Source organism: Pan troglodytes, chromosome 5 (assembly GCF_028858775.2).
Source record: "Pan troglodytes isolate AG18354 chromosome 5, NHGRI_mPanTro3-v2.0_pri, whole genome shotgun sequence".
Classification (NCBI taxonomy): domain Eukaryota; kingdom Metazoa; phylum Chordata; class Mammalia; order Primates; family Hominidae; genus Pan; species Pan troglodytes.
This window is the reverse complement of record NC_072403.2, coordinates 42,563,178-42,579,335: the sequence shown is the minus strand read 5'-3', so window position 1 is coordinate 42,579,335 and position 16,158 is coordinate 42,563,178. Positions and strand designations below refer to the sequence as shown.

The window sequence follows — 16,158 nt, the reverse complement described above, 5'->3', positions numbered from 1 at the left end:
AGAATTGAACTCCGTAATTTTATCCTAATACTTTTCTGTCAAATTGCTGGCTTCTCAAACGCTCTTTGAACCAGTCATAACATCTTACTGGTTCCCTCATTCTTTTTTTTTTTTTTTTTTGAGATGGAGTCACCCAGGCTGGAGTGTAGTGGTGTGATCTTGGCTCACTGCAACCTCCACTTCCTCAGGCTCAAGCAATTCTCATGCTTCAGCCTCCCAAGTAGCTGGGATTACAGGCACCCACCACCATGTCTGGCTAATTTTTGTATTTTTAGTAGAGACGGGGTTTCACCATGTTGGCCAGGCTGGTCTCGAACTCCTGACCTCAAGTGATCCGCCCGCCTTGGCCTCCCAAAGTGCTGGGATTACAGGCATGAACCACAACACCTGGCCACCCTAAGACTCTTTATGGGGACACACAACCATGGCTGATCTTATGTTTCATTGAAGTTTACAGTCATTGACATGGTTTGATTTCCAGGGCTCTGACTGCTTCCCAAGATAAATGTCCTTGCTTAATGAGCCTAAAATTATACCATTTGCAAATTACTTCTTTGGCTTAAAGTACTTTCACTGGTTAAAAGACAAATGTTTCTGGAAAAGGGCAACACATAAAGCCTTACCTGTCATTTTCACATTAGTATAAACACATCCCTAGCGTTTTCTGAGAGCTCTAAATGAGAGAAAGGGGCAGGGGCAGCAAGCCCTGCCTTCCTGTGATGGGGGAGAGGGGGTGTCAGGAGCTGAGGAAAAGGGATTCAGCATTCAAATGGGGGTCTTGGGCTCACCGCCAGGTCCTCGCGGGTGACAAAGCCCCTCTCCTTGGCACCACAGTCCTGGAAGAAGGCCTGCAGTTCTGCCGCTGCCTGAGAGGACCAAGACTCTGGCTCTGGGGCCACTGCAGCGTCTTCACCATCAGCTGGCTCTCTTGTCTGCCGCCGCCGGTTGGAGCCCAGCTTCCGGACTTTTCGAGACGTTCTCTGTCCAGTCTCCATGGTGCGTTGGCCCTGGGGACAGAGGAGTGAGGGGCACCGGGCTGCTGGACAGTCACGCCCTCTCATGGCTCAAAACCCTCCCCTGGCTCCCATCACCCTTGGAAGAAAATCCACTGTGGCTGCCAAAGCCCGGCCTGATGGTGTCCCGCCGGGTCCTCTGACCTCGTCGCCCAGCCGCCTCATGGCCTCTCGTCCATTCTGCTCAACGCCTTTGCCCTTTCTAAGTTCCCTCTACCTGGAATGCCCTTCTCCAAGCTACCCACCTGCCCTCATCTCTTCAGGCTACTACTCAACTATCAAAGTCTCCTCCGACCATTAGAGAATATATCCTATTCACCGCACGCAGAATCTATCTCGTGTTTTGACCTGGAGGGTGGTTACACAGGGTTTTCCAGGATCTAGCTGTCTGAAGGGCCATAAGCAGCTTCTGAGCCATCTCTCTGATGACTCTTCTTGCTCATTAACTCATCTCAGCTGTGTCAGGGATCCCTCCACCGACACCTCCTCCCCTGTCAGCCTCACCTCTCCTCCAGCCTTTTCTCTCCAGTACCATGTCTCTAGTCCTTCGACACACGCAGCATGGAATCAGTAGCACCCCTATGCGGCTCTTAGGGCCCCACATGACATGGCCTCAGCTTCATCCACCCCACCCCTGTGCCCTTGGGGTCCATGGCAACACCACTGAACCACTCATGGTTCCTGGAATTCCTGATTCCCTCCCACCCTGCTCCCTTTGCCCCAAACTCCTCAACTCTCTCACTCCCTTACATAGTTAATACCTTTTGCTTCCTCACCTTACAGGCTGCCTCCTCCAAGAAGCCTTCCCTGCAGTCACCCCTGCATTCAAGCTGGGCTCAGTGCCCCCTTGTCTGCAACCCTGCTATGGTTTGAATGTGTTCCCCAAAGTTCATGTGTTGGAAACTTGATCCCCAGTGAAGCAGTGTTGGGCGATGGGGCCTGATGGGAATTGTTTGGGTCATGGGGGCACGATCCTCATGAATGGATGAATGCCATTATTGTAAAAATGAGTTCCCTGTTAAAAGATGGACTCAGACCCTCGTGCTCCCTGTCGTCCTTCTGCCTTCCACCATGGGAAGACACCACAAGAAGGCCCACGCCAGATTCTACCTCCTTAATCTTGAACTTTCTAGCCTCCAGAAGGATGAGGAAATAAATTTCTGTTCTATGTAAATTTCCCATGCTATGGTATCTGCGGTAGTACAAAACAGACTAAGGCAGGTCCCATGCTGCCCCAGCTGTGGATATCACTGTTTACCTAGGTCCATACTGCTCCCCGCCCCTTAGCACATGTCAGGTGCTCAAGTAAGGGGTGTCAAATTCATTGTTCATTCACCTGTCACTGAATGTCTTAGTTCAGTCAATTGATAAGGATTTTGATGGTTGGGGATTCATCCAGGTGAGGCCCCTGGGGTGAGGAAAAGAGAGGCTGTGGTTTGGAAGGGATAAAGTCTGAGCCTGCTTTGTGGGAACAAGTCTGGGGCCCATAAAGCTATGGGATGAGAAGGACTTGATGTCCAGACAGACAGGGCAGCTTCCTGCAAGTGGTGGGGCTTGTGCAGTTTCTGCAGGAGGCATGTAGGATTTGGAAGCAGTAAACAGTGTGTGTGAAGGAATCGAGGCAGAATAGTAAGGCTCATGCCCAGGAGATGGAATAGATATCTCCCCTGGGTATTCTCTGTTGAGGCCGAAGGCCACAGACAGGCTGGGTGGAGTGGTTAGAGGGCTCTGCTTTAGGCCTCATGGGCTCATTCCAGGGGGTCATTCCACGGCCTCCCCTTGGGCAAGCTTCCCAAGGGGAACGGCACAGGTTGCACAGAACTTGGATGAAGCAATCTCTCATCCTTAGGAGGCCCCAAACTTCAAACAGAAGTACACACACTCTCTCTCTCTCTCTCCCCCCGCTTCAAAGTCTGTTTCAGATGAAGTTTTAAGATCATAAATGTAAAACCGCAGTGGTGAGCTGGAGTCCACTATTAGGGGCTTGTGAGGGCTGACTGTGCACACCCCTTCCTATCTCAGCAGCTTGGCATCAGCCACTGTGGGAGTATTGGCACCATGGGAATCAGCAAATGCCATGAATCAGGTCTCCTGCCCCCACCAAAGAATAGTCACCAGCACACCTCTTCTGAAGACTTTCATCTGCCCCAACCCTTCCCACCCTCTATCATGCACATAAGCAACAACCATTTACCGAGCGCCAACTGAATGCCGGTACAGTGCTAAGCAGGCCCGCTGCAATCCATGTGTTTCCTTTAAGTGAATTAGGAAAAGGTACTTCCTGCTGGCAGACACAGCCCAGTGCCAGGGCTCATGGTTTGACAAGTGGAATGTGGGCTGGATTCCAGTCCCCATGCACCCCCTTGGCTGGGCATCCTTGTGCAGGACACACCTTGTACACCCCAGCAGAGTCCCTGGCCCTGCAGGTAGAGGTGTGACTAACTCCTGTTCTCCCCTAGGGGCCCTCACAGCCTCATGCAGGAGACACAAACATAATTACAGTGCAGCACAGAAGGGGTAGCATACCTGTGTGTCAGGTGCTGGGAGAGCACTGAAAAAGGAGCAACTCACTGATCAGGGTGTCAGAGAGGGCTTCCTGGGGGAGGTGACATAGCTTAGCAGTGAGCTCCAGGGCAGGAGAGATGATACTTAACCCTGATGCCCTCATAGTGCCCAACCCTGCTTAGGATATGTACTGGGCTCTCAACCCACTTCCTCTGCTGATTCATGGTCCCCTAGAATGTGGAATGTTCTAACAGACAACTGAATAGACTCAGAAAATATCACGGCCAGACACAGTGGCTCACACCTCTAATCCTAACACTTTGGGAGGCCAAGGCGGGTGGATTACTTGAAGCCAGGAGTTTGAGACCAGCCTGGGCAACATGATGAAACTCCATCTCTATCAAAAACAAAAAATTAGCCAGGCATGGTGGCGTGTGCTTGAAGTTCTAGCTATTAGGGAGGTTGAGGTGGGACAATCACTTGAGCCCAAGAGGCAGAGGTTGCAGTGAGCCAAGATTGCACCACTGCACTCTAGCCTAGGCAACAGAGTGAGACACTGTCTCAAAAAAAAAGTCTTTCTAATAAAAAGCAGGGAGGCAAAAAAGCCAAGAATGAGGAATAAGATTCTAAGGGTTAGAATAGGGAAGTCCCCATGCTAATCTAACTGGCCTTCACCCGGTATCTCTCACCCCTAATTCACCCCATGTTGCCCCATGGAAACAGTGACCACATAGATACCCCTTCTTGGGCCTAGAGGCCTTCCACACCTAGAAAGACACCATCTATCTCCATTCCCCATCCCCCTAAGAGGGGAGCCCCCTCCTTCCATGGGCCTATGACCCTTCTTCAGTGGCTAATGAGGTTTGGCCTGGCAGTTCCAGCCTTGCAGGTTACACTCAAAGAAAGACTCCCTGTAGAATAGAAGGGGATTAATAAACAAAACAACAACAACAAAATAAGCTGGGCATGGTGGCCTGTAATCCCAGTACTTTGGGAGGCTGAGGCGAGAGGATCACTTGAGCCCAGGAGTTCAGGATCAGCCTGGGCAACATAGCGAGACCCTGTCTCTACAAAATAAAATAAAACTAGCTGGGCATGGTGGGGTGCCTGTAGTCCTAGCTACTTGGGAGGCTGAGATGGGAGGATCCCTTGAGCCCAGGAGGTCAAAACTGCAGTGAGCTATGATTCACCACTGCACTCCAGCCTGGGCGACAGAGTGAGATTCTGTCTCAAAAAATAAAAAAGTAAAATTAAAAGAAAGACTCACTGAGCCTCAGTACTATGAGGGTCAGTCCCACTCTCGTGACCTGGAGATGCAGAAAAGGAGGCTCACAAGAGAAAGTGACTTCCAGTCCCATTGCTGTGAAGTCAGACAGACCTCTGCTTCTCCCAGCTCTGCTGCCCATGGGCTGTGCAACCTTAGGGAAGTCAATCAGCATCTCTGTGCCTGAGTTTCCTCACTGGAAACTTAGGACTAATATCTCTCCCACGGGGAGGCTGCGAGGATTAGGCAAGATAATTAAAGTTGAAACATCAGTTCCCATTCCCCAGCATGGCCCACCTCCCTTTCCAGCTTCACTTTCTCTTAGCACTTGTCACGTTCCCAGAATAGAGAGCCTTTTGCTCATTTTTGTTGTAAATTTTCCTTCTCCTCATGCTGAAATAGAGGCCTCACGTGAGTAGGGAGTTGACCATTCTGTTCTCTGTTCTATCCCAAGAGCCTAGAACAGCGCTTGGCACACAGTTGGTACTCTGCAAATATTTGCTGAATATATGATCCACATAAAGCACTTAGGAGTGTGCTTGGTATCAGTGACTACCAGGTAAAGGTAGCAATGACAACAGTGGTGATGACATTGATAAAGGTGAATTCTATTTGAGGCACATAAAAGCCAGGTTCCATGCAGATACAATTGATCCCATTTGACAGATGAGGAAACTGAGGGAGGTTCCAAGAGGCAGAGTGACCTGCCCAAGCCATGATGTCAGTGGTAGAACTACAGCAGACTCTGCTCTTCTGGTTGGTCATGGGATGGACTTCCCCAAGGCTACAGAGGTGGCTCTTCCCTGGGCAGAAGGCCCCTCTGGGGATGACAAATGCCCAGTGGAGTAGCCCTGAGTGGGACAAGGGCTTTGGAACGGGGTGGGCATTGACAGGCTTGGCTCCTGTGGTGACGCCCAGTGTCTCGTGTACTTCCGGCAATGGAGCTAACACGGCCAAGGGAGCAAGATAAGATTCCCTGTGCAGAAGCCTCCAGAAGCAAAGTCCACTGTGATGTGAGTGTCACATCGCAGCCTGCCGGGCTCCCACAGGTGTAGGAAGTTAGAATCCTGGAAGAAATTCCCTGCAGCCACATCCTAGGACATGTGGCATTCCTGACATTCCTTTCTGGAAGTTCCTAGCCAAGCTGCACCTCCACAGCCCATTTCCAGCAGTCCCCTGGCATTTTTTAAGAAAATAGCACCTTCCAGACACCTCGCCTGCCCCACCTCAGCATCTGCCCTCTCTGCCAGTCAATCCTTCTCTCCCAGGAGGGGTACTCAGCCACCCGCTCCTTGCCTGTCAGGTGGCCTGGGGCAGGAAGGCAGCAGGTGCCCTCCAGCCATCGCCACCTCAAAATCAGTCACTTGTCACCATCAGGTGGGATGGTGCACTCACCCCTCGTGCCTTCACATTCAGATCCCTGACAGCACCCCCACGGCCTGACAGCACACCCTAAAAACAGTCTCTGTCCCTTCTAGGCCAGGCCTGGTCCCTCAGAGACATCCTTCAGTCAATCCACAAATGTACACATGCAAACGTGCACGCACACACACCCTCCTTGGCCATCATCCTCACCCTCCAATCCCTCACCATCAGCCTCTCAGTCAGACACAGCACCCCTCACGGCCATTCCATCATTCCATTCTGCATGTGCAAATGCCGTCGCCCAGCACACACATCCCTCCGAGTCAGCTGGCAGGGCCACCCTGCCAGCGCCCTTCTCCTCCACCACTCTCCCCTTAGTGCATCCTCATGCCTCACATCCTTAAGAGTGGGGGACCCCTTCATGGCTAGGACACACATATAGCCCCTCAGCATGACCACCTCTCCCCACATCCCTCACCTAAGAAATCGCATAAAACTTGAAGCCAAACATGAGAGCAAATGAATCCCACTCCCAAGCACCTGCGGGAATCCACTACCACCGTGGTATTCTGTTAGGCAGCAGGCACCACAGGCTGCCCACCAGGAAGTGGAAGCCAGAGAAGAAGAGTGGGGTGGGGCAGCAGCAGATTACAACCTGGCATGGGCCCTGCCTGGGGCCTCCGGGTGTCCATCACTGTCTCACCAAAGGGCGCTCAGAACTGGGTCTGCTCTCCACTTGGCTGGCTTCAATAGCTGTAAATAATAGCCACAGTCGCTAAACCCCAGTGGTCCAAGTCAGTGGGCCTGAGAGACCACCTAGTGTCTTGTTCCAGTCTACTTATCCTCACTCCTCCTCTCCTAACTAACAGAGAAACTGAGGCTCTGAGAAACCAGGTGACTTGCCCTAGGTCACACAGCCATTTACGGGTAGTGATGTACCCCAGCCTCTTGCCCAAGTGCTTTCCCATCCCCTCCCTTAGACCATGCAGAGAGCTCCAAATGCAGGAGAAAAGAGGGCTCTGCCTTTTGCACCCTTGACATAGAAGTTAAACAGGGACCCCAGCTCCCTCCCCCATCCTCATCCTTCCAAAGAAAAAGAAGCATTGCAACCTTGGGATGGCTCCTACCTCTCAAAGGCTCCCAGTGGAACACACAGCCCTGGGCTCTGGGACCTGGTGGTGGGGTGACTGCTGCCCTGCGGAGCCCACGAGCTCTAGAACTGTTAACAGTCTTGTCTTGCTTAATCTCCCTTTCCGTTCCCCAGCGAGCCAATCTCCTGTGCTCATCTACAGGACTTCCTGTGGAAGCGACCACTGGCGGCCCTTTCACAATTTTGCCTGGCACCCCCAGGCATCCCTGCCCTGATTGGTGTCTTGAAGTGGAGAATGCTGGAGCTGGCAGGGAGGCCCTCCTAAGCAGAGGCTCCAAAGAGTGAGATGGACTGCTCAAGATCATCCAGCCCTTAGTGGCACAGCCAGGACTGGGCCTCAGTCTCTGGTTGCGAAGGCAATGCCTTATCCCAGACAGCAGCAGGTTGATGGGCACAGCCGTGGCTGAAGCTAAGTGTATGGGATGCCCCGGGAGAACTGCCCATCCTGCCTCACTTCAGGCCCTCACTCTCAGACAGTGTCTTTGAGCCTCAGGGGAGGCTTTATATCTAAACCATCTTTTAGGAAACAATCTAGTCTGATACCAAAATACATTGTAGAGCTACAACCATCGGAACAGTGTGGAATTGGAGCATGACTATAGACAGATGAATCAGTGGAACAGAATAATGAAATAGACTCAAATATTTGTGGGACAGAAATAGACTCAAATATTTGTGGGAATTTAGTGTATCATAAAGGTACCATTTCAGATCATTGGAGAAGAGATGGTTTATTCAATAAACTATGTTGGGAGAATGGGCTAGGTATCTGCAAAAAACAAAGAGCTCTAACTCTAAAAGCATTCCAGATGGATAAAAGACATAAGCATTTTAAAAATCAAAATCACATAATTATATGTTGTTTGGGATTTACTTCAAAATTATTGAAGAGTGGGGAGAATAGGTAGGACATAGATGAAACAAGACTGGCTCTGGCCCTGTTCTGATCCCTGCTGGAGTTAATGAGGGTACCGCAGGCTCATTATGTTCTTCTGCTTTTCTGTATGTTTGAACAAATGCCATAAGAAATCATGGCATAGTTCATTTGCCATGGTTGCAGAAGAAGGAAGGAAAGAAAAGGAAGGAAGGAGGGAAGGAAGGAAGGGAGGGAGGGAGAAGGAAGGAAGAAGGAAGAGAGAGAAAGAAAGAGAAGAAAGAAAAAAGAAAGAAAGAAGAAAGAAACTAAGAAAGAAAGAAAGAGAAAGAAAGAAAGAAAGAGGAAGGAAGGAAGGAAGGAAAGATAGATCTGTCATGGGATAGGCTGGGTGTGGTGGCTCATGCCTGTAATCCCAGCACTTTGAGAGGCTGAGGCAGGAGGATCGCCTGAGCCCAGGAATTCAAGACCAGTCTGGACAACATAGTGAGACCCCGTCTCTATTAAAAAATAATAATAATAAAGAAGGAGAAGAAGAAGGAGGAGGAGGAGGAGGAGGAAGAAGAAGAAGAGAAAGAAGAAAAAAAGGAAGAAAGAGATCATGGGATAATTTTTAAATAATCTTGGATTAGGCAAGGCCTTTCCAGATATATCACAAAGCATTAGAAGCCACAAAAGAAAATATTGAGCCATTCAACCATATGGAAACTTTTTAAAAATAAATAAAACTGAATGGCAAAAAAAGGTCACCACTGATAAGTCAAAAAGCAAACTCTGAAAAAATACTTACATATCATAGAAAATAAGTTAATTTCCTCCCTCTGTAAAGAACTCCTACAGATCAATGAAAGACCAATAATGCATTAGAGAAATTGGCACCATATGTGAATAAACAATTCATGAAAAAATAAATATCAGTGGATTTAAACATATGAAAAATATTTATAAAAGTAAACATTTCTGTTTATAAAAATATAATAAGAGAAATAAAAGATAAAACTACGTACCATCACAAAGAAGATGAGGGTAAAAATAAAAAATAAAACTACACTGAGACATCATTTTCAGCTATTCAATTAGTAAGATCCAAAAAGTGATATATTATATCATAAAGGATGTAGGAAACACATTCACACATTATTGGCAGGAATATAAACTGGTACAACTTTTATGAAAAGAAGTGTATAATATCTGTCAACATTTAAAATGCAAAAATCTTTCTACCCAGCAATTTCACTTTCAGTCATTGATTCCACAGATGATATACAATATGACAGTATGGAAGGATACTCATTACAGTATTGTCTGTAGTAGCAAAGGATTGGAAATGATCTAAATTTCCATCAGTAGGGAGCTGGTTAAATGAGCTCTGATACATCCGAACATTGGCATACTCTGCACCGTGAAGAAAATGAGAAAGATCCAGGTGGACTGATATGGAATGACCTTCAAGATATTGTGTCATATGAAAAAAGTAAGGTGCAGAACAGTGAGGATAGTGTGCTTTTTATGAAGAAAAAAGTGTATGTGTGTGTATGAAATATATGCAATAGATAAGGGCCGTGATATAGTTAAGTTTTATGTCCTCACCCAAATCTCATCTTGAATTATACTCCCTATGTGTCAAAGGAAGGAAGTGATTGGATTATGGGGGCAGTTTCCCCCATGCTGTTCTCGTAACAGTGAGTGAATTCTCAAGAGAGCTGATGGTTTTATAAATGGCAGTTTTTCCTGTGCTTATATACTTTCCTCCCCTGCTGCCATGTGAAGAAGGTCCTTGCTTCCCCTCACCTTCCGCCATGATTGTAAGTCTCCTGAGGCCTCCCCAGCCATATGGAACTGTGAGTCAATTAAATCTCTTTCCTTTGTAAATTACCCAGTTTCCGGTATTTCTCTATAGCAGTGTGAAAATGGACTAATACAGGCCAGGTGAGGTGGCTCACACCTGTAATCCTAGCACTTTTGGAGGCTGAGACAGGCAGATTGCTTGAGCCCAGGAGTTAAAGACCAGCCTGGGCAACAAGGTGAAACCTTGTCTCTATAAAAAATAAACAAAATTAGCCAGGCGTGGTGGCGCATGTCTGTAGTACCAGCTACTTGGGAAGCTAAGGTGGGAGGATCGCCTGAGCCCTGGAGGTCAAGGCTGCAGTGAGCCGTGATTGCACCACTGCACTCCAGCCTGGGCGGCAGAATGAGGCCCTGTCTCAAAAAAAGAAAAAAATAGATAAGCACACACATTCATATATGTTTGTAAATGCATAGAATATTTCTGACAGGATATACAAGAAACTAGTCAGATTTGGGCTGGATAGAAGTGTTCGGATGGAGGAGGGGGCAGATTTATGTTTCACTGTTTACTTTTAATGTATTTTATGTTGTGTACTATCTGTATACATTACCTATTCAAAAAGAAACTTAACAATAGTATGTACATATACAAAGAGAGACTGATGAAGGAAACATGGTAAAATGTTAACATTTAGGAACAATGGTAAAGGGTATATGGGGATTATTTTACTATATTTGCAACTTTTCTGGATGTATAAGATTATTTCAAAACAAAAAGTTTTAAAAATTATTAAATTTAATTTCTAAATAAATGAATATTCTCACAACCAACTATCTGAGGAAATTGATACTCAGAGAGTTTCTGAGGCTTTATTGAACTAAATAAGGTACTCATTTATTTATTATTATTATTATTTTTGAGACAGGGTCTCACTCTGTTGCTTAGGCTGGAGTGCAATGGCACAATCATAGCTCACTACAGCCTCCCGGGCTCAAGAGATCCTTACACCTCAGCCTCCCAAGTAGCTGGGATTATAGGCATGCACCAACACACCCAGCTAATTATTGTATTTTTAGTAGAGATAGGGGTTTCACCATGTTGTCCAGGCTGGTCTGGAACTCCTGGACTCAAGTGATCCACCTGCCTCGGCCTCCCAAAGTGCTGGGATTACAGGCACTAGCCACCGCACCCGGCTTATTTATTCAACAAATGTTTATTAAGGACTTCTAGGTGCTGGACACTGTGCTACGAAATACAAAATGTAGAAAATATAGAATATGAAAATGTAGGAAATATGAAAATGTAGAAAAATGTAGGGTAAAAAAAGCCATATGTAATATAATGCCAAACAGTGGTAATTGTTTTGAAGAAAAGCAAAGTAGACTGAAGGGCTAGAATGGTGGTGTGGTGTATTTAGATGAGATGCTCAGGGGAGGCCTGAGGAGGTGATGTTGGAAAGGACATGTGAGAAAGAAGATCTGGAAGAAGAGGTTCGAGGGGGAGGGAACGGTGAGTGCCGAGGCCCCGAGGCAGGAGCACGCTTTGTGTGCAACAGAAACAACGAGGAGAGCTCCATGGTGGGAGCACGCGGGAGAGGGAAGGGTGGGCGGAGATGGAGACAGAGGAAACAGGCAGGACCCGGAGACCATATGGGCCCATTTGGAGGGCGACATGAACCAACTTAGGTTTGAAAGGGATCCCCCCGCTGCTTTCATTCTGGAGAAGAGGCTGTACTAGGCAAAAGCAGCAGCAGGGAGACCCGTGAGGAGTTAACATAATCCAGACAAGAGGCAGTGGCTTGGCCGCGGAGGGCAGCGGTGGAGATGATGAAAGGTGGCTGGACTCGGGATATGTACTGAAAATAGGGCCAGCGGGGCTTGCTGCTCTATTTGGGCAAATGCAACAAATCCAGGACCTTCTTTGCAGCAAAGGACTCTCTCCACTCCTCTGAGAACAGAGTGGGGTTGGATTTTTAAGACCCAGCCCTCAGGATCTCAAGGCATCCTCAGTTTATTTGCCCCCCAACCCTCACCGGCCCTGCTCCCCACCATGGAAATAAAAGGGACATGGGGAAGGCAAGAGTGGTCACACCCTCGCGGGTGGAGCCGGAGTGCCAAGGAGTCCTGCGGGTGCTGAGAGCTCAGCCTGGCCTTGTCCTTGGCACCAGCCCCAGGGAAAAAACCTGCCAGGACACACCAACCGCTAGGAAAAAAATTAGATCCAGGCACGTTTGGAAACGATGGAGCTAACTGAAAAATACGATGTTGCTGAACTTAAAAACACTGTGCTCAGAACTAGGTTTTGCAAAAATAGAATCAATGGACAAGGATCAAGGGCAGTGAAACTGTTTTACAATTAGGAAAGTTTTCACACTCACTAATTTTTAATTCCTTACAGATGCTTGAAAGCTCTTCACAGCTTGTTAAATCCTGAAGCAAGAAACTCTCCATTCTAGGGCCCTGCAGTGTGAGCTGACGTGCAAGCTAGGACCTGAGCCTCCCTGCCTCCAGCTACTGACTCCAAAATAGCTCAAGGAGCTTAGGCAGGTGGGCAATCCCACAGAAAACCAGGGTCAGGGAGCTTGCTTCAAAGCTGCATTTGGGCAGCATTTTACATAAGATTGAGAAAACCTAAGTTACATCAAAGACTGAGGAGGTGCACAGAAAGAGGTGGGTCCCTGCAAGCCTCCTCAGAATTGTCACGGCAGCAGTGGCCCTGGGTGAGGCACTTCCCCTTTCTGGTGTATTGAGCAGGCAGTGTGATCTGGAGTCATCAGCGTGGACATCCTGGCCCCTCACCACTTCCTAGGGGCGTGAGCTCAGGCACTATCTGGCCCATATCTGTGTTCACCTAAACCTTTGGTAGATAGTTCCTGGCAGGCTAATGATTTCCCACCTCAATTGTCTTCATCCCTCTGGTTTTCTTCACCATTACAGGAATTTCTTCCACCCCACGAGGAGCAATCTGGACTAGGCCCTAGAGGCAGCCCTATCAGTGATGGACAGTGTCCTTAGATAAGTAGCCTAGGTAGCCAGGTAAGTACTCCAGAGAGAAAATTGTAGGGTGTGTTCCACACGGTTTCCTTGAGGCTCCCTAGCAGGTTTAAGCCCCAGTTGCACACAGTGGAACTTGTTCACTGACACCTTTATTGGCCTTCTCCTTTTCTTTCTCACATTCTCTACTTTCCTGCTGTGCCTCCAGGGACTACCTCCCAGGCATTCCACCTGCACACAAGTCCTTGTCTCAAGTTGTTTGGGGAGTGGGGGTTGGGGGTGACTAAGACAGTTACCAGAAATGGCAGAAGCAGGATGGGCTTCTGAAAACAGATCCCTCACCAGTGAAGTGACAACGCGGACCCAAATGCTGGTAGTGAGTAAGGTGGTGATAACTCTTGGCAGACTACAGCATCACAGTGTCCACAATGTGTGTAGTGGATTGGGATGAGGCACAGGTAAAATTTCAGGGGCAACACTGACTTACACTGTAAGTCTAATACTTGAAAGATACAGGGCAATAGTAATGATAAGGATTATGGGGTTGGTTGGCTTTTGTTAATTGCCCTAGAAGCCTTGAAGAAAACTCAGGGTATGTTGTGAAGACAGAACTCCATAACAGCATTCTAAATGACACTTATCTCTCATGGCCCAAGAGTAGGCTGTGCTGAAAATCAGGCCCAGGATCTGATTGTAAAAGGGGTGAAGCTTCAAGAGAGACTAAAGGCACAGCCTCAGCAGACCTACTACCCTAGGGTCAGAATTCTGATAGGGAAAGAATGGGGCATTAGGACCTGAATGGAGATATTTGGATAGATGCACTTGAGAAGCTTGTACCCTCAGCTTCCTTGAGCCTTCTAGGCCTGCAGAAGGGCTCCTTCCGTTACTAGAAAACAATCACCCATAACCTGAAGACCACACTAATGACTCACCTGAGGTGGATGTCTCACAAGGTGATGCTTATCTTCCTAAAGATCCTTCCCTCCTTCCTTCACTGCCTCTAGACCAGGGTCAAAAAACATTTTCTTAAAGGGCAAGAGAGTAAATATTTTAGATATGCAGGCCATGTGGTCTCTGTTGCAACTATTCGATTCTACTTTTGCACTTAAAACGACAGTGCAAAAACAACCATGGGCAACAGGTAAACAAATAAGTGTGTGTGCATTCCAATAAAACTTTCTATACAAAAACAGGCAGCTGGTGCATAGAACTATGGTTTGCCTACCCCTGCTCTAGACCAGTAATTAGGGTCAGGTCTTACCATTGCCCAAGCAGGAAAGTATATAGTCCCCATTGCTGGAGGAAATAGCTTATTCACAAAAAAAGCTACAGGTCTGGCTGACAAATATTAGTAGGAACAGGAAAACACATATAGGAGGAGATCTTGAGGATGTGGGACTGGGGCTGGGAGGAGCTGAGGAATACAAAGCTAGATAAAGAGGGTTTTATGGAGGGACCCTTCCTTTGACTCGGAATTTAACATCCTGGCGAGACCACTGAAACTGGTCTTAACACACTGCTGAATTGGTCCTTAAGGTTTAGACACAGTGATGGCTGACAGTGAGGTGGCAATGCTGAAACAGCCTTGGAAGAGTACTAATGAGGGATTAGAAGGCTCAGAGACGAGGGCCCAAAAGGCCTTCCCTTTGCAAAGCAATAAAGAAGTGCCTAGTGAAAGGAGCTCAGTGCTGGGTGTCCTCCATAGCCCAGGTTGACAGAGGAGATACTCCCATGGAATGCCATGGCCACTGTCAATGGAGACATTAAGGTTCTGGAAGAGCAGAGACCACATAGGGCCACTTAATCATCAGAGGCAAGGTGGACACAATTATAATGACAGGCAACAAGGTCTGAATGTTAACCAGGGGTCTTTGGTCTGCAGGGCTCTGCAGCAGTGGTGTCCTTAGGGCAAGAGAGGTGAGCATTTAATGAGAGTCTTGCTTGACTTAACCACAAAAGATCAAGGTGAGTGAGCAGAGGCTGATGTCAGCTGCCGAGACAGAAAATCACAATCTCTTACCTAGTTTCCAGCTTTGAGCCAGTTCTGACCCAGGACGCACTGATGGAAGAGAAAGATCCATAATGCCACTATAAATATATACAATAAACGTTTCCTTGATTCTTCCCGAAAGCACCCTCTGGCTATTTACCAGAATAGCTGTACAGTGTGGAACTGGGAATAACCAGATCATTTGAGGTCTGTTAGATAAAGGGTTTGAGCTTTCACTGCTTCTAGATGACCCAAAATACCATTATAGCCTCCTTTCAGAGAGGGGGGACATAGAAGGCCAGATGATAAATAGAGTTCTAGCCAAGCTCATCTCCCAGTGAGTCTGTGGACCTACTCTATGGTTATTTCCTAGCCCTTGAGTACAAATTGGGATGCATAGCTTCACATATAGTAGAACTCTCACATTCTGCCACATTCTCACGTTCTCTCTCATCTGTAGAATAAGAGCCATTATAGAAAGAAAGACCAAGTAGAAGTCTCTAAAATTATCCCGCTGGTCAAGGTAGTAAATCAGAAGCAATAGCATATCCCAGGTGGGTAGAAATTAGTGATACCCTCAGAGACTTAAAGGATACTGAGGTGGTCCCTATAGTGTCTCCATAGGATCCACCACATACTGCCCCTGTAAAAACCCACTGAAGCATGGTGATTGATGATTATCCACGGGGCAGCCCTAATCACAGCCATGATCAGATACCGTATCCTTACTAGAATAGTCTACACAGCCTCTGATGGTAAGAAGCCAATACTATGACAAGTGTGTTCTTTTCAATCCGTATCAGGAAAGGGGATCAAAAGTGGTTCACATCCACTTTCCCTACAACAATTTAGAGATCTATCAAATCATTAAAGTTTTAAGTGGTCAAATAAACTGGGGCATGCTGGGTCATTCCCTCTGTGGTAAAGGACAACTTAGTATATCTTGCACCTCTTACCATTTTTTTTTCTTTTTTTTTAATTATACTTTAAGTTCTAGGGTACATGTGTACAATGTGCAGGTTTGATACATAAGTATACATGTGCCATGTTGGTTTGCTGCACCCATCAACTCATCATTTACATTAGGTATTTCTCCTAATGCTATCCCTCCCCCAGGCCCCCACCCCCCTCTTACCACTTTTTAATTTGGGTTTCAGAGGCAGTGTACTAAAGATCACTCCAGCCCATTTATTGGATGATTTAGTAAGCTGCCAT

General features: G+C 47.3%; 1 protein-coding gene across 2 annotated transcripts in view; it reads right to left on the bottom strand.

Annotated features, from left to right (window-relative positions):
• The window catches only part of RAB44 (RAB44, member RAS oncogene family), a 34,401-nt gene extending 27,037 nt beyond the window's left edge, over nucleotides 1–7,364 (bottom strand). Inside the window, exons 1-2 of one of the 2 annotated variants that reach the window (XM_063812937.1) lie at nucleotides 7,275–7,364; nucleotides 789–1,007 (exon numbers count right to left, since the gene is read on the bottom strand). In XM_063812937.1, coding sequence (XP_063669007.1) covers nucleotides 789–995 — 207 coding nt within the window. In that variant the 5' untranslated portion in view covers nucleotides 996–1,007; nucleotides 7,275–7,364. Of the gene's footprint in view, nucleotides 1–788; nucleotides 1,150–7,274 lie in introns of those variants that run through there. The other variant, XM_016955356.3, reaches the window with a different exon arrangement.
• Nucleotides 7,365–16,158: the final 8,794 nt, after the last annotated feature.